The 27,387-nt window shown below is 40.1% G+C and overlaps 1 protein-coding gene across 4 annotated transcripts in view; it reads left to right on the top strand.

The window, feature by feature from the left end:
• The first annotated feature begins 3,436 nt into the window (after nt 1-3,436).
• Nucleotides 3,437-27,387, top strand: part of MAST2 (microtubule associated serine/threonine kinase 2) — a 188,364-nt gene continuing 164,413 nt past the window's right edge. For all 4 annotated transcript variants that reach the window (XM_058842382.1, XM_058842383.1, XM_058842384.1 and 1 more), the window contains exons 1-2: nt 3,437-3,765; nt 24,364-24,511. In XM_058842382.1, coding sequence (XP_058698365.1) covers nt 3,598-3,765; nt 24,364-24,511 — 316 coding nt within the window. In that variant the 5' untranslated portion in view covers nt 3,437-3,597. The remainder of the gene's footprint in view (nt 3,766-24,363; nt 24,512-27,387) is intronic.

A 27,387-nucleotide genomic window follows, 5' to 3' on the forward strand; every position in this document is an offset into this window, starting at 1 on the left:
ATAGAGTAATCGGTTAGTCTCAGTCAAAACTTGCCCAGCACATCTTGCTGGCTCTGTGGGACTTTGTTACCTGTATATTTTATTTTGCTTATAACTGGTATTCTCTACTTGTTCTTTTTTTTTTTTTTTTTTTTTTTTTTTTTGGTGAATCTTGAAGAAAGAATGCTGTCACACACATGGAGCTGGGGAAACAGGCAGGAGTCATGGTGATGATGTGCAGCCTGCTAATTACTTGTCATTACTGACATTCTGTGCAGGTACAGCACCACATGCCGCAGTCCTGTGCCTTCCTCCTGCCTGACTGCACATTGCCAATCGCCAAACATTAGTATTCCAGTGTAAAGCCCAGAACTTGTCTGTGAATACCATTAGAACTGGGTCACTAACAGAAGGTGCGTGACAGATTCACATGCAGAACAACCAAAGCCATTTCCTCCATCTCGTACAGAGCACAAATACTGAGAGGGAAGGCTGTGTGTACAGTGTGAGTGGAATGACAAATGACAGGATGCAGTGATAGACTTGTTTGGTGGCATTAGTGATGCAGTTCTGCCTTGGAAACAGTGGGAGCAGGTGATCAGCTGGGCAATGTGTGGCACTGATTTTGCCAAATGGTCAAATTTAATAGGGACTCAAATGATTAAGTATTTCATTTTGAAGAGGAAATTCTCTTGCTCAGCAGAATGACTTTTACTATTTAGCATTTTCTATTCTGTTTGGAATAAAGAGGTTTTAGCCTCACAGCTTCAGTCTGCATATCTCTCTTCCAGCTCCAGGAATTATTGCTGTAGCAGCGTGCTAAGCAGTCATAAAAATGTTGCAGAGGAATTTGTCATTCCAGAAAACATGGAGTGAGTTAGAGTAGACTGTGTTCTGCCTTACCAAAGTCCCTTTAAGCCAGCTAGAGAAGAATGGAAGGGAACTTTTCCTGACAGTATCATTCCAGCTACTTTCTGAATCAGAAGAGCATGCTGAGACCTTTTTAATATGGAAAAAACCAAGCTGGAAGCCAGGGAAAGGAAATATTTGGAACTGCAAAGAGACACTGCATTAGCTGAGTATCAGCACATGGGCTACACAGACTGTGGTGCCCTGCTCTGTGTTAGTCAATGTAGATTGCCTAAGAATCATCCCCTTTATAAGCCTTTGTTAATTACTCTTCTTTTTTTGATGTGATAGATTTCTGGAGACAAACATCATGAGCATAGATGTGGCACCACACCACGCTCTGCCTCATTCATCTGTACCCCTTTTCCCTGCCAAGCCTCTCATGATCTGTTCACTTTTATTTAAAGCTGGGGAAAAAAAAAAAGTTCAGAAAACTAGCTCATATGGAAAAGAAAAATCAGGTCACTCAGACTGGTCTGCAGATTCAGGTCATATTCAGTGACATGTTTAAATGGAAAAAAATATGTGAGAATCAGTAAAATGAGGAGTATTTTTCCTATTTTGTTAACATGAAACCTCACTGTTCTTTTGTTTCAAAAATATTAGAAAGACATTTTGAGTCCAAAATACTAAATGGGGATTAAACAGAGAAGGAAATGAGCCAGAAGCAAACCAATCACAATCTCTTCACAGATAAAATGTCCTATTAACTCCAAATGGCTTTTTGAGTTGGAGAAAGGTATTTTAAATTTTTAAATTAAAATACAGAACCAAAAGGCAATTATTTGCAATTCTGTCTAAAATGAACAACTGAAGATTTATTTCTAACTTGTTTATTTTTTTAATATGTTAGATGGGTAATGTTATCCACATCCTCATTGTGACTTTCCTTCTTGTATGCATGAATTCCTTTCTGGCAAATGAAGCGAACAGGTGTGAGCCAGAGCAAGGTGTCCCACAGGCCATAACCAACAAACAACTAATTGGCATCTATGCAAATTAGGGCAAAGATCCAGCCAAATTATGATGAGGCACTGTGCCATCCTAATAGACTCACATTAACAAGGATGCCAAGACGCCATAAATTTGCATTATCTACATTTATTTAGAGCAGAATTCCCAGCTGGGAAGTTCCACATGGTTGTCCATCCCAATCATACACAATTATGATGGGAAAAGACCTCTCTGACTAATCCAGCATCCTGAAATAGTTTTCAGCAGGCATTTAAACATTAATAATTACTTTAAAATGCTCCCACTCTTCTACTTCAATAAATCTTTGGGAAGTGCATTTTTGTTGTCTTTGTACAAAATGAATAAAAAATTTAAACAATTAGATTTCCTGGTTGAAGATGTATGAGCCTTTTCAGCTTGGTAAAAAGGAAAAATGAATTATTTTTTCTGCAGCAGCAGCAAGGTTCCTGACTATGTAATAGCAAAGAAAAAACCCCAAAACTTCGAGGTTGCTTTTGTGAAAAATGAATGCAGAAACTGGTAACTTAAACCTTCAAGAAACAATTTGCAAAGACAAAAGTGCTGAGAGGGTGTGAATTATTGAGATGAAACACAAGATGATGATACTCTCTTATTATTCCTTGAGTTAATGAATCTCTGAAGGTTTGTCTTTTCTACTAAGAAGATGATGAGCTACATCTTAATCCACACCCTATGAAGTGGAGGGGCACAGCTGGTGAACACTCTCCTGCAGCTCGGAGTTCCTGTGGAGGCATGTGGGATGCCCAGAGGTTCTCCATTCACCCCGACACTGCGGGCTTGGATCCCGCCGTGTCCTGCTGGAGGAAATCTGTGGCGTTTCTCCAATGTGTCTACGTGTAAAACACCGGCAAGGTCCTGCACTCACCCGAGATTTTCAGGGACAATTAAGAATTTATTGACTGGGAAGCTGGATTCTGCTGGACATCTGAGCTGATCCCGGGTCACAGCGATAAGGACAGGATGACGCACAGAAAGTTCTACCTGAATATGAGGAAGAACTTAACTCTGTGGGTGATCAACACTTGTTCAGATTGCCCACAGAGATTGTGGAGTCTCCCTGAACCGTGCTGTGACTGCGATTCTGTGATCCTACATTTCTGCCATTCTGTGAATCACAGAACGAGTCAGGATGGACGGGACCACAGTGGCTCATCTGCTCCAACCTCCCTGCTCAAGCAGGGTCGCCCCAGAGCACGGGGCACAGGATGGCATCCAGACGGCTCTGGAACATCGCCAGGGAGGGAGACAAAAACGCTGCCCTCACGCCCGCGCGACACTCCCGCAGGGCGCATCCCGATCTCACACCTCCCAGCCTCCTCCTTCCTGTCAGGCAGCCCTGGCACGGACGCAGATGCGGTTCTGCCCGGCGGGGCCGCCGCCGGCCGGGACCGCCCCACCTGGGCTCCCCCTCGCCCTCCCTCAGCGCCCACAAGCCTCGCTCCTCCTCCCGGCCTCGAGCCGCTGCTCTCGCGATAGCGGGCAGCGGGCGGCGCGCGGGGCGGGGGGCGGTGCCGCGGCGGCCGCGCTCGCTGACAGGCGGCGGGAGCGGGAGCGCGCGGCATGTCCGCGCCCGCGCGCCCCGCGCGCAGGTGCCCGCGGCCGCCGCGCCGCCCCGGCGCTCCGTGACCGCCGCCCGCCCCGCCCGCCATGGGGCCCCGGCCGTGCCGCCGCCGCCGCTGAGGAGGAGGAGGAGAAGGAGGAGAAGCCGCCGCGATGAGGAAGGGCCGCTCACGGGGGGACAAAGCGGCGCCGCCGCCGCCGGCGCGGAGGGAGCCCGGGCGGGCGGTGTCCGGCAGCGCGGCGGAGCGCAGAGCCGCCCTGCTGGGGGGCGGCGGCAGGAAGGAGCCGGAGGACGCCCGGGCCGCGGGGGCGCCGGAGCGGGTAAAGCCAGGGCGCGGGGCGGGGGTCGCCGTTGTTATGGAGACGCGCCCCGCGTGGCGGGGCCGGTCCGCGCCGGGCCGGGAGCGCGGAGCTCCGGCGGGGGAAAGCGGCCGGGGGCGCGGAGCGGGAGCGGCGGCGCCCGCTGCGGCGGCAGCCTCCGAGCATCCTCGCACGCTCCGTGCGCTCCCGCAGGTAGATGCCCCCAGAAGAGGGAGGGGTGGGAGCGGTGGCGTGTCCGTGTCGGTGCTGCCGGCGTGGCGTGAGTGAGTGAGTGAGTGAGTGAGTGGTGCGGGAGCCGCGGTGCCGGGAGCCTGCCCGCGTGCCGGGCGAGGCGAGGGAGGATGCAGCGAAATCGGGTGTGTGCTGTGTGCCGGCTGGTGTTACTAATCACAGCGTACATGCTTCTGGTACGTCTACCGTCTGCAGGTCCCTCCTCATCGTGATGATAATTATGATGCATTTTCCAGCATTTTTAGGTCTTAATTCCAGAAATTATTTATTCAGGAAACATACTGTACTGCAGAGACTTGAAAATGCACAGGCTTGTTACATGTGAGAGTGTGTAAGTTCAGTGTGTCCACTTTTATGTCTTTCATATCCACAAAAAGAGGATCTGCTTGCTGCTTAGGATTACAAGGACGAGAGACCAAAGAGGTCCTAAACCAAAGTTTGGGATCATCAATGCTTTGGTTTGGTAATCCTAGTTTTACAAGAGATAAAAATGGGAGGTGACACTTTGCGGTTGAAAAATGTAGGTAACAACTAATGCTATTTTTTTGTTTATTTGACGAGAAGAGAAAATATCACAAGTATGAAGATTCCTGGGATGCAGTAATTCATTCCTCTGTTTTGTCGTTTTTTGGAGCGAAGAGAAAACCTAGGTTTGTTGTCAAAAAGACATTTTAAGTTTACATCATTGTTGCAGTTGCACAGGTTTATGCTATTTTAAAAATAATTTCTTAGGTGTTTTTTCCTAGAAAAGCTGCATTACATTGCCTTCAATTATAGGAGCCTTGGGTTTTGGCTTTGACTAGCGAGTATCTCTTGAATACAGATTTATCAGACTGGGCCCTTGAAGAGGAGACCTCTATTATTTTATTCTCTAGTGCTTTGTTAAGCTAGGTGCCTAAGAGGGGCTGCTGCTTTTGATGTTTATTATTTCCTGAAACAACTAAGGAATGCTACAATCTTTATTCAGGAAAAAAAAATCAAAAATCAGATGAGTTCACCCGATATCTTCCCAGCTGTCTGTAAAACAGACAAATTTTCAGAGCAACCAAATGCAGTAGCGAGGCGTTTGTTGTACTGTTTCAAGGTATTGTTTTATGATATTGACAAGGAAATGGAAGGAAATTATTTCCATTCTTAGTAGTGTGAATGAAACTTAAGAGATTGTGCACAGAGAACATTCTGTGTATTGAATAACGTGTTGAACACTTGGGCAGTTTTGCTGAAACAACCCCAATGCTGCCAACCAGGGAAGGCTGCAAATTCAGAAGTGTCAGTTTTTGAGATGCACGAGGCTTTTTAATGGGAAATAGTGCCATTTTGTGTTTAACTTGGGTCTCTGACTAGGACCTGAAGTGACTTGTAAGAGCAGATCTTTGTGTGCTGGCAGGTATTCGGTGTGATGGAGGAGGAGATTTTCAGCTAAAGTTAAGAAAGCTTCTACTCAGCCATGTGTGAGATACTCCCCAAACTTCTGAGGACAACCTCTCATCCCCTCTCGCCTTTTGTCTTTCATTTAAGGTTTTGTAAGTGTGGGAAACAACTGCTGGTGAACAACTGCAAATAAATGGCTGTGTTGGACAAATGTGACAATCCATTTACGTCTTTAATACCAATAATTCAGCATTTATTTAAATATTGGTAGTTGGTAGTGTGCATGTGGTAGAAAAGGCCTTCTGAGATGCAGAAGACAGTGAGATACTCCATTTTCACTGATCCAGTTTGTAGCTTGACAAGTATTTCCTTTGGGGCCACTTGTGATTTAAGTAGCCCTGTAATTCCCAAGCCTGTAAGGTGCCCTCAGCAGTGGCAGTGCAACAGTGTGCACAGCTGCAGCAAACCATTCTGGATTAAATTCTGATCTCTTTGTTTGCCATACGTTTGCACAAGTTTGGGAGAGGCTGAGCTACTCCAGTGTTGAAAAAAGTCTTTATCAAACTACGACTGCAGCAGTTAATCACTGTACTGACCTTAAGGCCCTTGAAAATCTGGTCCTTTGCTGTGCTTATAGTTCCGACGTGCATACGATTAATGTTTGCACTTGTGTTACGCAAGAATGTAAGAATGACTGTACTTGGGCACATTAAAGATCCCTCTCGCCCAGTATCCTGCCTCTCCGAGCTGCCAAGAACAGATGCTTGGAGAAGAGTATAATGTGTATTAAGGAAATGCCTCTCCCAGCCTCCAGTAATTTGTGGCTCATAGGTTTCCTGAACCAGAGGTGATATTTGTTTTTAGAGCCCCCAGTGGGTTTTTTCTTCTATGAATTTGTCCAATCAGTGTTTGAAGCCATGTATGCTTGTAGCATCCACAACATCCTGTGGCAGAGTTGTAGGGCTTAAACACATTTTGTGTGGAAAAAAACACTTATTTTTGTTTGCTTTTAAACTTTCTGACTGCTTGGTTTCATGCCTTGCTTGTTCCTTCTTGTATTGGAAGAGGCAGTGAAAAGGAAAATCCGTGTTATTCTATGCGACTTATGGGTTGATGAATTTTTCTTTTATTTACTATCCCTTACTTGTGACTTTTCCAGAAGCATTTCAGGAAGAAGTTACTCTACCCCTTTCATTGTCCTTGCTGTCTTTGCACCTTTTGCAGGTGTGTTCCTGATTGGTGGCAGTGATGCAGGAATCCAAGGAACGGAGTTTGGTTACAATAACCAGGACCAGCCACAGTATTTCACCATATGCCACCCAGTAAACTTACATGGCATATTAGGTTTCATTCTTTCATATTCTGCATGCTTTTTCTAGACAATCTTTAAGCATTGAGTTGGCACTTCTGTGGAACCATGATAACTCCAGTCACTCTTAAGTGGTAATAACTATTTCAGAATTTGTCATTGTCTACATATTTTTTTTTTAATACTATACATAATTTTACATTTACCTGCTGTTTTACAGCCCACTTAAACAGTATCATTAAAGTCTTCTTCAGATCTTTGGCCATTGCTTTTACAATCTTCAATAATTTTTAAGTATTGTCAGCAAACTCTGTCACGTAAGTGTCAAGCTTGTTTACTAGGTTTTGCTTTAAGATATGGAAGGTGTTGATCCCAGAAGAGATCCTTGTGAGACTCCACTGGTGATCCTTCTTTTTTTGGGAAAGAGGCCAATTGTTCCAACTTATTTCCTGTTCATCAGTCATTAATTTGTGACTAAATTGTCCTTCTTACTCCGTGACCCTTCAGTTTCATTGAGTGAGGGCGTCTTTGTCAAACACAGCCCACTTGGATTTCCGTAAAGGATCAGATTAATCACTGTATGTTTGGTAACTGCATTGAAGGAGAAAAATAGGAAGTTGAGGTGAAAGTGATTGTTGCTTATGAATGACAGTCACCCTCATCCAGAGGCATATTTCAAGCACTAGGCTGTTTCCATATCATGCTGATGTAATTAGTTTTAGTTATATTTATAGTGAAAGATTTCACATGGATCACGGCCAATATTTGTCAGAATTGCTTTTATTAGCATTTTTTTTTTCTTCAGGTAGAGGACAGAGTTCTCATAGGAAGGATTCTTCAGTTTCTAGAAGAGATGGACGTAGAGGGTTGTGATGGAGTTATACAAGACTCTGGTTGGTCTGCAGAGGGTGGGTAGCAAACAGTAACTCACTGTATCCTCTGGTATCAAGCGATGACTCAGGTTTTGCAAGAGGTGGATCTTCATGCTAAAGGTAATATGTGTACTTCTTATATTTTTTCCCCAAGAGATGTAATAGATGCAAAAGAGGAGATTTAGAGCGAAGGTTATTTAATAGGAAGGCTGGATCTACCTTAGGATAACACCTGAAATCAGCTAAAATCTAGGAGAACACTGGAATGGGGCAAATGCATGATTCTTGCTTTTACTTGTCTGTATGGAATATCTCTGTTATTTTTTTTTTCATGAGGAATGGGAGCTAATGTGTCCCTAACAACTTTAAATGCTGTCTCCCTCTGAAAGCAGAGGGATGATAAACAGATGTGAGGAAAACTGAAGTATTGTGGCAGGTCTAGTGGGATGGAGGTTGAGAGAGAGTAAAAAAAGAGAATACTGGGCACTGATCATCATGGAATGACATTTTCTGCTCTAAAGGCATGAAGGGAACTAGGGAGTGCTGCCCAGGGATGCTTGCTTGGAGATGTGACAAGGTGAGGGAGGGGTCAGAAACAGACCCCATCACTTGTGACAAGCTTCCCCCTCTTGCTGAGGGTGGCCAGGGAAGGATTTATCAACAGATTCCATGACTTTGTGGAATCTCAACAAACAGTCTAAGGCTCTGGTGAGGAAATACCAGTTGCAGAGGCAAGATTTTGGAGAAGATGGACCATTTGTTGTGTATAAGGTTTAACTCAGCTGCTACTCATGAAGACCTGGACTGAAATGTTGCTAAACCTGAAGGCTCCGCTGCTGTGTCTGTTTGTTGTATAGGAATGTTAATGCCAGCAGGAAAAGTGCAAACATAGTACAGGGAAAGGTCAAAAACCTCCTTAGTCCAGCTTAGTTTTGTGTGGGAGCTCTTTCTATAGGGCAGCCAGTGCAATGGGCTACCTGCAGCTGTAAATTCTGACCTACCTGGAGAAGGGAGATCCTGCGTGTTCCTCAGACAGTACATTTAGTAATTTCTGCTTGGATAGAAGTATTTATTGAGCTTTGAACAAGCTAACTGACTTAAAATCAATTAATTTAACAATGTCTGTCTCTTGGAAGTATAGTGCTACAAGCTTTCTGAGAGTAACAAAAATATTCCTTTTTCTCCATCTGTTTTTGAAACCTCGAAGTTCTTTATGTCCCAAAGCCAAAATGGAATACTGAGGTTATCCAATGTGATTTCCCCACATGTGCAGTCTGTGGAGCTTTCCTGAGAGATAAAGTAAAACATCTCTCTTAGAAACTGATCTTATCTTAGCATTAGATCATGGTGTGTTTGTCACCTCTTCTGAAAGCTCTGCCAGTGTTTAATTATTCCTGCCGTTAGAAAACTATAAGACATCTTATTTCAATGCTTGTTTTGTCTAATGGCCAACTTTCAGCTGTGGAATATGCCTGTGCTAGCACAGGCAGTAAAAATTCTCTACTATCTGATCTCTTTTCCATGTAGAAGTATTTGAAATGTAAAGTTGAGCTTTGGTTGGAACAGAACACACTGAGTTCTTTTGCTTCTAGAACTCTGTGCCTTTCCCTCTTGATTGTTCTTGGAGTGTTTGCCAAACCCAGGTAATATTCTGGCAGCAGCCTGGAATAGTGTGATCATAGACAAGCCTCCTCCTTCACTACTGTTTGATACTTGTATTTTTACAATTTTGGGGGATTGCATTACCACAGTTGGGTGTGTCATATGAGAGAGGTTTTGTAACATTATGCATATGTGGGTATTTCTCCTCCATCTATGAGTAAAATCATGTAAATTGGTCCAAGACTATTTATAAATGATAGGTTAGAAAGCTTATTACTCCTTTCATGTTGTCATTATATTTTGTTTCTTTTTTTTTTTTTTTTTCTTGGAAGGAATAGCAAAGGATCTTTTCCACTGACTTCTCACCCTGTTCTTTTTTGGAAAGCAGTCAGTGAGCAGCAGGGAGAAACTGGCCAAACCCCAGAGTGCTACTCAGATTTATTTTGTCTCCACAGCTGCAGAGAAGCTGTTACCATGCTTTCCTTGCTGCGTGGCAAACCTAGAAACTGGAGAGATCTTTCTTTTTTCCTAATTAGAACTTCTGTACTTCAAATATAATAAGTGTTTTCTTTTCCCTCTAGGTAACATCAGTGCTAGTAAAGGCAGTACCCCTGTTGTGATGAGCCCTGTATGTAGACTGCAGAACAGTTTGGTGTTCTTTGGTTATTTTTGCCATAAGTCTTCCCTTTTGATTGACAAGTGAAGAATAAAGTTTTTGGAGTTGAGTTGTCACTTCACTTCTCAGTTTTCTCTGCAGCTCTGACTCTCAGGTTGCTGATCACAGCTCAGTTGCAGCTCCCCCAGCCATGGACCCTGTGAGTAACAGCTCACAACACTCAAAGCTGTTCTTTATAACTTCATGTCAAAACCTACAAGATGGGATGAAACTTAGTCTGAAGATGATGGAGGTTTATTTTAAAAATTCAAGCACATAAACTGAATCAAATGGACTTACTGCTATCAATGGAGATTGCATTTGCAATCAGGTGGAGTTTTTACTATCACATTACATATTGTATAAAAGCAAGTATAGCTCAATCATAGCCAAATACATTCTGTAAGCATCATTGCCTCTTCTTATTAAAGGAGGGATGGAATGCTGCTAACTTCTAGAAGATCGGGAACCATCAGTATACATAAATGCTTATTGACACCTGTTCTGTGATGTTGTTTAGGGTTGATTTTAGAGTAGTTCTGACCTGTGCCTCTGTTGTCAAGGGAGCTGAAGAAAGTTCCTGAGGAGGACATTGGTAAAGACTACTAAATTACAAGTTGTAATTGCAACTTGCCATTAAAAACTCAGTTACTGTTTGCAGACCTCAGACTCCTTTTCTCATCTTCCTTTGTTGCTGTCTCTTTGTCTTGTGGCAGGAAGAAAGAAAAAAAAAAAGTGCTGTTTTCTAATGAAAATATGGACAATTCTAGCCTGTGGAGCTTCTAATATGGTTAACCAGATTAGAGTCCAGAGTGCATGGTTGGCTGGCAGGCATTCTTACTGATCCTCAGACTTCATTTTCTGAAGTTTATTCCCTTTTCTATGGAGAAATAAAGGTAATGAAGAAGCCAGGGCGTAGATGCGGAGGAATCAGATGTTCTCTTATGACATGCGTAGTTCTGCCTTTGTTTTCTTCTTGGTCCTTTTTCTGAGGAGGCAGGAAAAGAAACCAGAAAGAACGAATCTGTCAGTGCCCCATAGGTGTCTCACTGCCTGCCATAAGCTGATTCTTGTTGGTGCCAGAGCTGCTTCTACCTGACTTCTTCATTAGCCATCGTTTTGCCTTTCAGTGTCCACATCGGAGATGGCAGCTCCTGGCCACCTGTTCCTCTGAGTTCACTTGTGCCTTCATCCTAAATATGTTTAAAAATGTGGGATGTTGAAAATAAGGCAAATAGTCATCTAAAAGCAGGTAAAGGGGAATAGAATCAAGGGATCAATTCTGTAATGTGCTTATTAGATAATAATAGAACTGAGCCAAAAGATAGATCCAGACACAGACAAAAGGGATGTGGAGTCAAGTGACCAGTTCTGCAGAGGTCTTGTTGGATAGGAGTGGCATCAGAGGTCTGATAGCACTTCTCTGGCCTGAGAAAATGGAATCATCACTTCTCTCAGAGTTGAGTATTGCAATGGACAAACCTCTTTTGTTTAAATCAATAACTAGGTAGGCATTGCATCAGCAGCTTAGATGATTCAGCTTGTCCATGTGAGATTTCGATTTCCTGTCACAAGAGTAAGAGCAAATACTGTATTAGCCACATTAATGTCATATCTTGAATATTAGAATAGCTAAGCAGGCAGTGAAAAGATGCAGTACACTGCATTTCTTCTCCAAAAGCGGAATAGAAATGAAGGAGCCAAGAGAACTCTTCTATCAGAAGTGCCTGGGTTTGGTGTGGCACTGCTTTTCTTTAGAATAATTATTAGTCTTAAGGGGAAAGCTGCTGCTGCTTACTGTTTGTTACAGAGCACTTGAGGATAGCACTAAGGTGCTGTCCAAGGCTAGGATTAGGCATTTGCAAAACACTCAAAGATTTTGGATATATTCCTGACTGGATGCTTTGGGAAACCAAGGAACATATCTGAATGTTATTGTGTTGGAGGAATGGATATGTGTTATTGACTTCACACCTAGCAGTTGTCTTCCTGAGCAAGCTCATCTGCCTTCTTGCAGCACAGAGTGTAAATGTTGTCCTGCCTGTCAAGGTGGTTCTTAAGAGTCTTTAAAAGGGCCAGTTCTTTATTTTTCTCTGATAGATATTTTTTATTGCTCATGCTGCCTGCCATAAGGCAACATAGCTTTAGTGCTATAAGAAAGGCAGTGGGTTATTGTAGATATGATGGTAGGCATTTATTTAAAAGAAATGTTTTTTAAAGCCTTATTTAATTCCTATTCATGGAAGCTGAGTAGCTGAAGCTAACAAAGCAATGAAGACCACCAAGCTGGTGAACTATTTGAAACTAAACCAAAATGCTTTATCCCCCAGCAAGACTTTGTTCCTCAAGAACTACAATAGATAAATGGACAGGTCATGTAGAGTCTCAGTGATTTCATTTCCACATCAAGTAATGATGTGCTGTGGTTAGTGTATTTTTGTAGTGATGTTGTAGTGTTTGAAACCTGGTGAAAATGCTGCTCTTTGAAGGAAGAAACATGGACACTCAAAAAACTACCTTTGAAACCACATTTAGAACTTTTTAATTCCACTAAGCTGTGTCTTTTGTGAGTTTTTTAATTTACAGTTAGGTCCCACGAACCCTAAATCTAGTTATCTCTCAGAAGTTATTTTCAAATGTTCTGTTATAAATACTATGTTAAAGTGCAGTGGGGGAAGAGGGTTCAAGACTAACAGCCTAGTCTTCCAATGATTTAGAAGTCTAGCTTATAAATTTTTACAATTTGAAATTGTTCAAGTGTTAATGGAGTCCATTATGTACCTGGAAAATAGGATGATGCTGTATTTCTTTCCAGGAAAAAATACTGTCTTTGCTATTGGAGTTACATCATAAATATTTTCACTTTTTGTTATACACATAGTAAACACTTCTACCAATAAAACATGTTTTAAAACCTTTTAGTTGGTCTGGATTTTTATGAATGTAAAAGCAAGACAGCAATTCAAAACATTCTATGTACGTGTTTAAATTTCCAGAAGTGGATGGGACTGTTGAGGGTGGACTGTGGAGAGTGTGAGAATTTTTGAAATGTAATTTCTGATTCAGTTTCAGTCCACACACATCTTCATCAGGTGTCTGTATAGGAAGATTTTCTCTAATGATTTTTGTTACGTGGTGTGAGAAGTAATCCACCATAAACATTCTCAGCTGTTTGTAGCCAAAATAAGTTAATTAGTTAATTGATTGATACTTGGGTAATTTTTGTCTTGACATTTACTGAGTCCTGTTGTGTTCTGAAGCTCTTGTAGGTGTTTGACATATCCGCTAATTCAGCTAATGCTAAAAATACTTAACAAGAGTTATAATAAGAAGCTGATTTTCAGTGCACATCTGGAATGCACCTTCCAGTATCTGCTCATTGTCCAAACACCCAGCAATCCATTCAGGACAGATTTCCAGTGAAGTTTTTGCTTCTAAGGGGCTCATTCAGCTGGTCCTAATTTACTGAGGTGACTGCAAGCTGTCTTGTGGAAATGGGCTCGATGTACACTCTGTGTGTTTATCACTTGGATATGTTATCTGCCAGCTCAACAGGATTAAAAGCCAGTAATAGATTGTGTAGGTCCTGCCATCCCTGTTGAATTTCCCCTGTGGGATTTGATGGAAGAGTTCACAGAGCAGATTGTCTTTCAGGATGGAAGAGACAGTACAGAAAGGTTACAATAGTGAACAAACGCTGACCTACAGCATTCAGAAGGCAGTTCTGCTAAAGACTAAATCATGTATGCAGTTGGACCCAGTTTGAGAGATTTTACTTTGTTAATCCATACAAAAAAAAAACTAAGTGGAAAAGTTACATCCACTAAGGAGTGAGGAGAATTCAATCTGTGGGATGAAAACTTGAGAAAACATTTCAGCTGCATTTCAGGAAGCTTGAAGACTTCTATGAAATGCAGTACTTGTCAGATTGATTAATTGATGCTCAAGCCTGTTTCCCTTTTATCCTTTGAAAATACAGCTGTCATGCTTTGAGCTCAATAATAATGATTCAGAAAACCTAGTTTTCTAATACATTAGTTTTCTAATATGCCTTTCTGGTGCTGTCTTTGATGGGAACTTGGCACTGCTGCCTCTGCAGGTTGTTTTCATCCCACTCAGGGTCATACATGTGCAGAAGGATTGCACAAACACCTGAGTCAGACTCTGCAAATGGTTTAAGTGTAGTTCCATGTTTCCAGGAAGGCTGTCTCCCTGTGCATGTGGAGTTCTTTTGGTGGGGCCTCTTGGGGTAGGACAAGGAGTAATGGTTTTAAACTGAAGGAGGGTTGATTGAGATTAGCTATAAGAAGAATTTTTTACAAAGAGTGAGATATCCAGTGAGATACACTGGATTAGGTTGCTGAGAATGGTGGTGGGTGCCCCATCTCTGCAGGGATTCAAGGTCAGGTTGGAGGGGATTTTAAACAACCTGGTAGAGTGAAAGGTGTCCTTGCCCTTGACAGTGGAGTTGGAACAAGATGATCTTTTAAGATCTCTTATAGCCAAAACCAGAATATGATTCTATGATTTCCAGATATCCCAGGTGCTAAACAAGAGATTTGCTTCTCTTTGCATTGAAGGGCATACAGCTCAGAATCATCAAACTGTGTTTCTCTGCACTCTTAAAGTACTATCTGTCATTATGAAACAAGTGCACGAATGACAAAACTACCTTTGTGTTCTATGCAGCTTTCAGAGAATACCACTTCACCAATGCAAGCAGAGTGTTAAACTCCAGACAAAACTGGACAAGAGTGTGTAATGTCAGTGTGGGGTGCTACTTGGAAAAAATGCACTGATAGTGGAATGATTTCATCTCTAGCAATGTTTCTTTGATGTTTGTTCTGTTAATCTGGTAGCCTGTGTTCATTGAGGGCTAGCAGCAGCTCTTATGATTGTACCTTACTCCAGTTTTATTGTAAAGGAGCTTTTATAATGCCCCAGAGCAAGGAATTGTCATCTGAAAAATGGAATGCCTAGTAATTGAAACAGGTTTATTAGTTGCTAAAATCACACCATTCAGTATTTAGTGTATTTACAAGCATCTTTATTATCATAAAAATAACATTTTAATATGGAGTCTTTTAGTAAAGACCTTTGGAAGGAAATGAGGGAATCAAGTCAGAATTGATGTCAGGTATTCTGGACAGCACCAGAAGATCAGAGAACAAATGAATAAATTATAATCACTGTTTTAGAGAAAAGCTTATAAATGAGTTATATGGTTACTGCAGTCACTGAAGACATTTAGATATTCACATATCCAGGCATAGATGGATACAGTGGCATATTGGTAGCAACTATGTCTTTATTAATTGACTTAAATTACACCTGTGCAGTATGAAGGTGGCAAAAATATGACCCTGAAAGTTAAATTATTCATTGATTTTGTTGTTTGTATATTCTTTGACATTTACAATAATCCTTGTTTTTAGGAGAGAGGAGAATCTGTTTACAGGATTGTTTTGCCAGTTTAGCAGACACTTTAGCAGAAGTGTCTGCTGACTCGAGTCTTTGTTTGAGCTCAAGGCACAGTGGTGTTCATAAACCTAACACTTGGGCATTGTTTCTGTTCTCAGGCAGAAGGGAAGAAATACGTCTTGTCCTTGAAAGAAATTTTGGCTTTTGATCCTTTGTGATGGGACTGTATTACCCTGCTTGGTGAGGAGAAGCTTTTGTGCAGATTGTGGAGTCTCCATTTCTTTGTGCAGACATTGATAAGAATTGTGAATTAGTTTATCTTTGACTGCCATTTAATGGGAATTCTGTTAAAAGAAGCTAAGGACTAAGCACTTATTGTGTCTAAGGGTTGACTCAATTTTATTTAGGATTAAAGCCACTGGTAATTTTATTTACAGTTTTATAAAAAATTGATATTTTTTTCCCCTGTTGTCTACATGCATATCTGCTGTTGAATCTCAGGGGAAATTTGTTCTCAGGAAAAACTTCACACAAGTGCTTCTTATTTTTGGCTCTGAATTGATCTGCTTATCTCATTTGTGATAGGAAATGAGAAGGTTGCAGATGCTTCATGGAAACAAAAATATTGATGCCAAGGGATTGGAACTTTCACAGATTATTTTTTTTTTTTTCATGCTGGAAGTAGAGTTCCTGCTCAGTGATGATGACACCAAATTAAATTGTATCTTGGTCTCTCTTTGACATGTATATGAACAAATAGTATTTTAACTCTTAGGAGTACACTGGTTTTTGTTGTATTTTATTTTGCCAGTAATTTCTGTCTAACTACAGATGCTTTCACTACTGCTACTATACAGGTCATATCTGTGATCTATAAAAGAATCCTGGGCAAAAAAATTGGTGTTGCTAAAGTCGATTCCTGTTGTGTTTTCTGGTTTCATGCTTTTCTTTATGCAATATTTGTTATTCAAGTGAGCTTTAATGCTTATGATCAAGACTTAAAATTGTATTACCATCTGTAAGCATCCATTCAAGGTCTGATTAGAAAATCCCCTGGAGCTCACCTGAGTGATTCTCCACCGAAGTTCAGTTTATGAGTTACTTTTTAATTTTCTTTGTAAGCAGCTTCATTTAAAATAAGCCTTGGAATAGCAGTTGGGAATGGATTTCTTTCCGCTGCCCTCCTTAGTCTTGGAACAATTTTTTATGGGCAGTATCTCATACTGGACCAATAGATACTTTTATTCAAGCCTGTACTTCAAATTTAATGACTGTGAAACATTTTTCTTTGGAAATTGCTTTTTGCAAAACAAGATTAGAACTCTGCATTATTAGTAAATAAGTAATTTTTATACAGCACACACATTTTAATGCAGCATTATTGTTCACTTGCCAGACTTTGTATTTTCAGCTGGTATTTTAATTTAACATATATTTTATTTGTGCCTTAGACATAGAAAAGTCTATATTGTTTTGGGTCAAGAATCAAATATCAATACAGATAACACCTCTTAGGTTTTCCAATTCAATGTAGGAGTTCCTTTCTGCAATGTATAAAATCAGATGAAGCTTTCTTCTTGGTTCTATTGCTGTGAAGCAATTGTTTGTGTAAATTCAATGAACTTAAAACTTACTGCTAGGTTTTGTTCATCTCTGTTCCTAAAACACCAGGGAGTTTACATTCCAAATAAAAATTAATTAGATTGTAACATTTTAGTGGGCATTAAACAGTTTACACAGGTAGATATTTTATGTTGGTTTGTTCTTTCGCTGTGAACAAGACAGTGAGGCAAAGTCATGTGCACAAAAATCGATATAGTTGGAGATCTGAAAGCTCCAAAGTGAGCATCAGTGTTGCAGGGAATGAAGGTGCCCTGCAGAATCCTCTGGTCAGTCTCTTTATAGCCAATATGAAATCATAGGTTTCTTTGCCTGCACAGGTTGAAATGCAGCTGTTTTTGCTGCTTGCCTGGTTCCACGAGCAGTTCCCATTCTGGTCTTGTCTCACAGCGTGGTTGTGCTAAGAGGAGTCAAGTTCAGTGTTTTCTGTGTAATTAATATCTGAATAAATCTGTGAGGAACTGACAGACATGCCAAGTCTGGTTTGCTGATGCTGTGGATTAGGGTCTTTAGCAAATCTGAACATGCACCTCTATTTATCCATGTAAAACCTAATAGACAAGAATAGAGAAGATAAATGAGTACTTGATAACACACAGGATGCTCAAAAGAACTTGCAGTAATCCCAGTGATGCTGGGACACATCATATGCTTGGCACATCTTTTGAGTCTATTGAAAGAAAATCTTCAGAGAGAAGGTGTTTTGATGTCTTATAAAATCAAACTTTATTACAAATCCCCCTTTTTTTTGGGGTCATATTTCTTTTAATCCTTACAGCGTATGAGTAAGAATGATGAATTACAGAGTTGTTTTGTTTTATCTGGCCAGGAGTTAATTTCCCTGCTCCATACAACCTTTTAATGTTTGCAATACTCATGCTAGAAGAGCAGTGATAAAGGAATGATGCTTTTAATGCTCAGTGTCTTTGTTCAGTCTGGTTTTGTTGTCAGTGCAGCTTCTGAGCCTGGTGTGGGGTTTGGAGTCTTGATAGATTGATAGTGGTTTCTTTGAGGCTCTGTGAAGTCTGATACAGACTTTAGAAGCTCTGTTTCTTTTTCTTCCCTTGATGAAATTAATTTGGCTTTAGGCATTTATCAGCTGAATTCAAGAATTACATTTCCCTTTTGGCTGTTGGGGAGACCTTGAAGTAGGGTTGAATATTTTGTTTAAGCCATTTGTGTTTTCACGTAAGGACCAAACATTCAAGTTGATATAATTTAATCATCGATTACCTTGTCTTTTAGACTGTGGTTCCATTAGGAATAAAACAATTCTGCATCTCAGTGGGCCTCAGAAAGGAGCTAATAACGTACACAGTTATAAATATTTACCTTTTCTTTTAACAAGCTTTTTCATGTGATCCTACAGCTGGGACACTTCACAACAAAGTTAACAGCATTAACTTCCCTGATGAAACATTAAATCTTCCAATTAATTTGTTCTTATCAAACTTGCCTTGTAGTTGTTTCCTGAAGAGTTAACAAGAAAAGAAATCTCATTGAAGAACAATATAAGGAGGGTATATATCTGATGTTATAGGCTTCTACTGGGTCTTTTAGGCAACATTCCCTTTTTTTTTTTTCTGGTTTGTTCGGTTTTAACAGTGGGATTTTTTTCTAACACAGAAAGTTGAGTTTGTAACTTTTCTGTCATCTGTGTTAACTGCAGATGAGTGTACAGAGGGAGCTGTAGGTGTTTGGAATGGTAAATGTGTGCATGATGTGTTGGAAACATCACTGTGGCAAATTACACTTGGCTTTGCAGTCATTTTGAAAACTTAATATTGACATTAAGTTCAGTTTATATATTTACTGTTGTAGGAACACTGGAATTTATTGCAAAGTTCTTCAAATAAATCTACTACAGAGAAAAATAGTGTAGAACTCTCTTCTGTCTTCAAAATACTGACACTTTTATATAATGCAATACATTCTGTAAAGCTTTTCTCTCTTGTTGGTCATAAACCAATATATTATAGCTCCTAAGAGGCTATGTTGATTTACTGTAATTTTCCTTGATTCTGCTGTCTCTGACATTTTTCAGGGTGCTGCTGGCAAGTACATGAGTTAAGCAGATACAGTTAAAAAGAAACTTAGTTGCAAGTTCTTATTTAGCCTACAATTTTGGTCACATGTGGGCTTACCCCAGCTTCCTGGTAAATTGCTGCCCCTCTCCTCTCGATGTGTAATGTCCAGACTAGAAAGTTAAGGCAAATTTCAGTGCTAAATACTAAAGCATAAATACTGTGATTCCACTGTGAATTGCTACTTATATAGATATATATTTGGTCTGTGATCTGTTTTCCAGGCCTTTAATTTTCAGTGTATTTTAGAGTATATTAGAGCAGGCCTAATGACAGGATCAGATTTATCTTTCATTAAGAGTATGCACAGAGATTATATAAAGTGATGAGGAAAGGCTGAGAAGAAAAAGAATGCTTCTCAGATATGCACACAGCCCTGACACAACAAGCTTTTATCTTTTAAAGGACAAACAGTACTGTGTTAAAAAATAGAAAATGCTGCTTTCAATGTTGACTATTTTTGGTGCTTTCAAAAAATTCAGAAAGTATCAAGTTACCCTCAAGCTGTATTGCTCATTGGTTATCTTCCTTAGAAGACAGGCTAATAACAGTGAATTCTTGGCCAGTTTATTGTTGTTAAATTTTCATTCTTCTTTCCAACAATTTGCTAGGATTCAGTTCCAGATGACCTAAGGTTGTTATACTCATTAGGCTTGATGAAAAAGATTTCTCATTTTTCTTATTAATGGATTTCCTGTTCATTGAAAACTTTTGTGTAGATTGCCCACGCCCTGGCTAACAGTTTAACATATTTTGACCTGCAGACTTGAATATTTGTCAGTCACAGTTGAGTGCTTTTGTGTGTTGTAGAGATTGTGAGGTAGTTTGTGTTTGATGTAATTATAGCACAGTTACGAGCAAGGAAGTGTCCTTTGCATGATCTGTTACATCTTAAATGCACACCATAAAAACAGGGCTTGAAAAGTTTTATCCCAGCGTTGGTGTGATGCTGATGTGTCAGTCTCGCCAACTGTGTGATGCTTCACCTGGCAATCAAAGCAAAACACAAATCCACACTTGCAGTATTCACCTGCCTTTTGTAGGTTAAAGACTTGTGCTGCTCTCTTGCAGCACCATTAAATGAACAATGGGGAAACAAAAGAGCTTCTGAAAATCCTTGCAGTGGTTTACATGCTTGTTCTTTTATTTCCTTCTTGGAAATAAATTGCTTTGAACTTTTTGATTTTAGTTGCTTAATTTTTAATTGCTTGGAACTTTTCCTGTGCAATGAGGACTGAGAAGGATCTTTGTAAGTCTATTCTGAAATTACCAGATCAGGATTTTAACAGGGGATATTAGTATGATCAGGCAAATTGAGAAGCACAATTGCCTTGTCTTTTGTCTGCATCTCCTGTAACAATCTGGTTCTCCCATTTAACTGAGTTTGATAACTCAAATGAAAGATTTCAGGCAAGAGGAATAGACTTGGGTGTTATTCCAGTATCAGCACTCTTTCAGTGCTTTTTCTGTGCAAGTGTGTAAGTGACTGAGCTGAGAAGTGCAGAGCCTCAAGAAAAGCTTTGGCCATTCTTCTTCATACCCCACTATTTCAAGTTATGAGCAAACTTCTGTGTACCTTTGTAGGGAGTGATAGCAATAATCTTTGCCTAGCAAATCAAGATTATGTGACGCTTTTATCTTCAGCCCTAAGCTTTGCAGGAATCAGCTGGCTGTTTGAACCTGATTTTTAGCTTGTGGCAAAAGCCACAAGCCCAAAGTAAATGAAGTTCTTTATCACCTTTGAAAATGAATGAATGAAGAGAGGCTCACAGTCCTTTTCACATGATGTGAACAAAGTGTTGTGTGCTTACTAATGCTTTCATATCTAGGGTTGTAAAAATCTTTTCTTTTGAAAAGTGAAAGTTGAGTCCTTAAAATTATGGCATGTTCTATGTAATCTATTCTTCAACTGCTTGCTCTGATAGATTTAGTAGTTTGAAAGCAAAATTTGGCTCTATCTCTGCAAAGACTTTATGCATCAATTTGAAATGTGTAAGATTTTTGTGTTCTTTGTATGCATTGCTTTGGGGCAAGGAGAGGGAAATATCTCTTCCTCTAGGTTTTTTCCTTCCTTGTTTTAGAGTGGTAATGTAATCTACTGCTATTTCCATGCAGTTCATCTGTGATCTGCAATATCAAAGCAGGGTTTTGATGGATGAGTGAAATAAATTGCAGTCTTATGAAAGACAGCTCTATTGTTATCAAGCTAAAACTTTCCCTCTTCATTGTTTTGCTGACACAATATGGGCACAGCACTTAGAAAATGAAATTTTAAACTGGCTGTGTTGCCCTTAGTATTTTTTAAAACATAACAGGCTGTCTCAGAACAGTGCACTTTTTTTTTTTTAACTTTTTAAATATCTATTTGAAAAGTGACTTAAACAGCATATAAACCTGCAGAATGTGATTGGAGGCCCCTTCTTCCAGACTTTTTAATGCTTATGTAGTCTTCTGAACCCAAGTGTTTAATGAGCTTAGCAAGGAAAGGGTTCATGGAGAGGTTTCCATATGTAATATGTACCAAATCCATCCTGTGTAGAAGACAGCCTGGATTCTTTGGTGAGTGTGGGAAGATGTTTTTACCTTTCCACAGTTCCTTTCTTATCTCTGTGGTAGAAGTTTTGGTGGAAAGCTGAACCTGGGGACAGCTGTCACATGGAATGACTTTTTGAGAAGCAGCTTATGCCACTGGGCTGACCTCAAAGGTGTGTGTAGGCAGGGTGATGTAGCTGATCAGATACTGGGGTAGGAGTAGGTGTGCCCTTCAGCTGGGGAACTTTTGATTTAGATATTATCAGATCTACAAGGCTTGTGTACTGTAACTCAAGAAGACACATTAAGAATTTATAATTATATTTGCCAATAAAAAGAGACTGTGCATAGAGGGAAAAGGGGAAGGGTAGGGAAGTCGGCACATTCTTTGCTTGGTAAGCATTATCTGTATATTGTGTGGAGAAAGAGATGTAAAATACAGACGTTGCTTGTAACATGACTTAGGGTACTTTTGTTTCTGACTTCAGTGCCTTTCCTTACCTGGTGTCCCAAGTGAATGAATGTTATTTGGTTGCAGTTCACTGAGAATGGTTGGTGAGAGGTGTGTTTGTGTGTGTGTGTTGAAGGGGAGGTGAAGATGCACCTGCAGGGGAAAAACCAAAACAACAAACCAAATGAAACCTCCAAAACACCAACAAACATCCCCAAAACTTTGAACAAAGAAGTACCAGTTAGAACACTTCACTTCAAGTTAGTCTTTGACATTTTAATTTTAACGGCTGCTGATGTACACGGGGCCTTTCAACACATGGCTACTTTCAGGGAAGTAATTGGATACTGAAGGATGCTGGGGGAATATCTCTGGAATTGAAGCATGAGGAGTCTGAGAGGGTAGGCTGGATGAAGTCCTTAATTGCCTTAAGATTTCAGACATCACAGGCATAGGACATGCCTCATTAAAAGGGTGTGCATGTTTCTGTATGTCTACTTACAGTCAGATATACAGATATAACCGTGTTCTGCCATCCTGAATAGAAACAACAGACTCTCTGCCCTTGGCCTCTGTAGCTTTCAGAGTCCTCTGTGCTGGGAGACTGCTAATGCTGCAATTTAATATTATTTAGCTCACTCCCAAGTACAGAGAGAAAGGCAGATGCCTTTTCAGCTCTCCAAATCACAGAAAAGGAGAAGGACAGGCTGCTGTGAATGAAGGACTTCCGTACCTTTGTGGGGAAGGTCAGAGACACATGAAAATGTGACACTCTTTGCTCCAAGATGTGTACAAGTGACCATAAGATTTAAACAATTTTTCAGCTGAGCAGTTTTATCTGTCCCCTCCCGGTTACTTGTTTTTGAGCCCCTCCCCACTCTTGCACCAGCACAACTTTGTAGCTGTGAACTGGGTGAGTGAGCTGACCTGCTCTGGTACCCAGCTGGCTCTGGTGATCCAGTTTAGATGCTGTGGTGGCTGAAAAGTCTGACCAGAACCAGAGAAGTTGTATCCAGAGCATCCTGGGAGAGGTGCACCACTAACGCTGATGTGGAGCAAAGCATTGCTGTCCCTCAAACAATAACAAAGTTATTTGGTGTTATGAGGTGCCAAAAGATTTTGTGATTAGAAGGAGATGGGGTCTGAGAAAGGTTGAGAATGAGTGACTCAGAGCTAAATGAGAATTCTATTTCAAATCCCAAATCAATTTTTTTTTCATATAAACCCACTTTATTCATCTCCTTCCCTTCCCTTCTCTTCCCCTTGAGGTTTTAAAGAGTGTAGTCCTGGTCTGGATTTGACAGTTTGAGGCATAACACTGTAGACTGAATAGATTTGAATTAATGACTTTAGAAATAGATTTTGACTGGAATCTGCAAATTTTAATTAAAAACCATAACTGGTAAACTAGTTTTTGATTTAAACATAATTTAAAACTGTGTTAAATGGTGTGGTCATGTATCATGCAGGGAAAGTTTATTTTCTGCCTCAGATGAGATTTTTTATGAGGATAAGCGTGGCTTGAAGTGCTGCATAGCTAATGAGAGGCATTTGAAATAAAATGGAGGAGTCCATTAAAACAAGTGGAATGTTTTGCACTGCAGAGAAGGGAGAACTTGAGCTCTTCAATCTGTATGGGCTGTAATGGAAAGTGTGACGTCTTCAAATCCATGTCTGGTAGCAAAGCTCGTTGTTCCTCTTTGGGTGTAGAATGAGAGTTTGACACCTCCAGAACAATGAAAAACACGAGGAAAGCAGTGTGGTTGTGCTTGACACTGCTCTGCCTACTCAATTTTGACTGAAATTTTGCTGTATGCTGTGAAAGGAATTCACATGTGTGGGAGTGTTTCTGACACATAAGTGTCTAATTTTGTTTGTAGTAATAACAAAGACATGACACAAAGGCTGATCCTTATCCTAGTTATTATTTAGTTATGCATATGGTCGTCGTAGAGCTATAACTTATAATAGGAGTTTTGGGTTGCAATAGACATTGCAACAGTTTCTTTATAGGTATATTACTCGTAGGCTGGATGGAAGATTGAAGAAGATTGGAGAAAGTACTTTTGCTTTAGCAGGAAATAGCTTCAATCAAAGCTAAGCCTGTTTTTTCAGTAGCATTTTCTCCTAAATACTGTAAGAGAAAAGAACTGCTGTAGCATAATTGTGTTTTCCTGACTATTATTAATGGGATTTCTTGCAGCAGTGGTGTTCAAGGACCAGAGTTGACAGGGACCTTGTGATGTGCTTTCTGTGCAGCTATGGGTACCAAAGAGGGGGATTTACAATGTTAAATGTGTTTGGTGTTTTTTTTTTTTTTTCTTTTTTTGGGGTGAGGTGTGTTTCTTTGTATGTTTCCAAACAGTCACCTTATGCTTTTGACATTGTGTGTTTCAGACAGGGGATACTTGGCTGTCATTAACACATTCTGCATGTGTTTCTTCCTCCAGGAGATGATAACAGAGTCCACGCCGCTGCGTTGCAGGAAGCTCAGCAATCCTGACATCTTTTCATCTGCTGGGAAAACCAAGCTCCACCGTCAGCTAAGTCAAGATGACTGCAAGCTACGAAGAGGTAGCTTGGCAAGTTCTTTGTCAGGTATGCCATTTTGTAAAGACAATATGACACTTCGTCAGTATTAAAGAAGCAGCACTGTTGGCATAACAGTCATAATAAAAGATACTGGTAAGGTGACCTCCTGTTGGCAGGACATACAAAATTTTATGTAAGAGAAAGATGCAAAAAGAAATATCAGTAGAAAAGATTAAAAAAGCCTGGATTTAGAGAGAAATTTTTATATATTGCCCAGAGTGAAAAGTTGAAAGCTAAGATTTAATATACAAAGTTAAGGAAAGGAGTTGTGGAACTTCAGGTGACACATTGGTGTATTCTGACCTCTTTTAACATCAGCATTGAATGTAAGCTTACTCACTTTGCCATTTTGTTTCTTACTAAGAAGCTGACTTTTTATATCATGTTTGAATTACTATTTAATTTCTTTTTGGCTTCAGAAACACTGTAGGCAATTGTTATTCAAAGTAAAAATCTTGCTTACTAACTTGATGTTTTTTTCAGTTTGTGTAAAATTTGTTTGTTCTTGTGAACGTAATATTCAGCCTTGTAATTGAATTTAATTGTTCAGCTGTACAACCATGGAGCAAGCATAGGCAAAGAATTACCCAAAAAATGGACCAAATTCAGTAACTTTCTTTTTTTTCAAAGACTTTGTTAATGGGCAAGGGGATGGTTTCACAACTGTTTAAAATTGATGCCAGAGTGTGTGGTGCTGGAATAGGGCACAGAGAGCTGTGCGATCAGTCTAGAGTCAAAGAGCTGATATGCACGGATGCCACTGTTGTTCTGTAGGGTGAACTTGCAGCCCATTTCCTCCCTCATTAGGCTGTTTGCCTATTTGCATGTAAGTGCAAGAACTGGAATAGTTGAAAATTCTCAGGTGGGAGGGAAAGAGGAAGAAGGTGAAACCACCTTTTTTTGGCATCAGCATGGGCTTGATTTACGTGATTGTGAAAATACACCCAGTCCTGGTCACTCGTCTTTTCAGAGAAGATAAATCACCACTTAAAGATAAGAACTCTTATCAGAGGAAGATAAATATTTTCATGTCTGAGGTATTAGGTGTAATAGAATTAAATAAGCAGTTAAGTATGTATATCTTATTTTGGCCTTGGCTTAGTGTTTTACTTGTAGTAAGTGGATAGTTTCTGAAAAATTGAAGCATTCACAATGTTTTGTATGCATTCAAGTTTGTTCCCCAAGGTAGGTTAATCACTGGAGGAGAACAGAACTTTATGAACTACCCAGCTGTTGACTGACTGCAATGGCCCAAGTTAGTATTGTAGTTTTTTTTTCCTTGAGTAGAAGAAAGCAAAGTAAATGGAATGAAGCAGGAAAACTGGAAGGTGTGTTCTCTTTAAAAAAAAACCAAAAAGAACCTGTTTGTAATTTCAGAACAAAAGATTCTGTATTCTCCAGAATCTGTTGGTTCATCTTAATGACTTTACAATCTACTATACCTGATTCAAGAAGGAGTAAAGAGTCCCAACAAGATGAGTCTGACTCAACTGGATAGAGAAAATGTACAGCTTTAGATGTATATTTTCAGTGTGGGTGTTTGGAATGTGTGTAGAACTTGAGGCATGACAGGGAAAGGCTTTAGCTGTCACAAAATCAAATAAGTTTGAAGAGTGTAGATGACTGTGCATGCAAACTGATTGGCTGAGATTTGACTCTTGATGGAATTCTGCCCTCCTGGATTCAGATTTTGTGGAACTAAAAGGAGGTATTTTTAACTATATCTTATAGAGACTTAAATACCCATCCTCAAGCACAGGTATTTTAGACTGCAAGATAATTCTATTATTTTACTTGCTATTATAGGACATCTTTGTTAGTGCTGTACAGAGGTAAATGCAGCAATGTACATTTCTGTAGTTTTAGGTCTCTGCAGGTGAGATGAGTTGTTGTATTTATACATTATCTTGAAAATGATCAGGTCATGAAAATCATGTCCATAGCTGTAAGCAGCTTGAGTGGGACCAGGAAGAGGGTACTAATATGTTGTGTCTCTGCTTGACAAAGTGGAGCCTGCTCATCTCTCATACACTTTGACTCATTCTGTTGGTGTGTACTTGCCCCATTGCTTGTAACTATCAAAGAAAATTAATGTTAACAAGTTAAAAAAAGAAAAAAACCCCACCACTTCCACTCCCCATCCTCCCCTCAGCATCATGGCTGGTCACATTATGTGACAGTCTTCCAAATATTGCAGCCACTGTTATGGATTGAATGTGATAATTCACATCTAGTTGTAAGGTGCAGTTGAATTTGTAAACAGCTTTCTGCCTCTGAGAGAACAAGTCATTTTCTGCAGCATATATGTGATTAAAGGTGTAGCCTTCCTGCTTCTTATTGCAGTAGCAGTCCCCTGTGATTCCTGAGTGTGTACTAATCCATTGAATGCAAGAATCTTTACTATGCTTGGAAGGGGGTGTGTTATTTAGTCCCATAGTCCTAATTTTAAAGAAAAGAGGCATGATCCACTTCCATTTTGCAGTGGGGAAATTGAAGTACAGGGGTTGACTGACCAAACTTACAGAGAAAGTCATCTGGAAGCTAATAACTGAACCCAGATTCACAGACTTCTTCACTTATGTGTTTTTAACCACAGAAATATCTTTCTTCTCTTTTTTCTTTGTGGATGACATTGTACATAAAAGGAAGCTGTCAAGCTCTGTGGAGTCAAAATATGACCTACTTTGACTTTGGTTCTTTCTCATTGCGGAAATTTACTGCTTGACATTTTTCAAAAATGACTGTTGCATTGACTAGAAAATACGTATTGAACAAAAAATACCCATCCATGGTTCAAAGCAAGACAATGTTTAAACACACACTATTTTATGTTACAGCTGCATGAAATGCAGTGCTCAGTGTTCCAGTGGTAGGAGAAAGTG

This window comes from Poecile atricapillus, chromosome 7 (assembly GCF_030490865.1).
Source record: "Poecile atricapillus isolate bPoeAtr1 chromosome 7, bPoeAtr1.hap1, whole genome shotgun sequence".
Lineage (NCBI taxonomy): Eukaryota > Metazoa > Chordata > Aves > Passeriformes > Paridae > Poecile > Poecile atricapillus.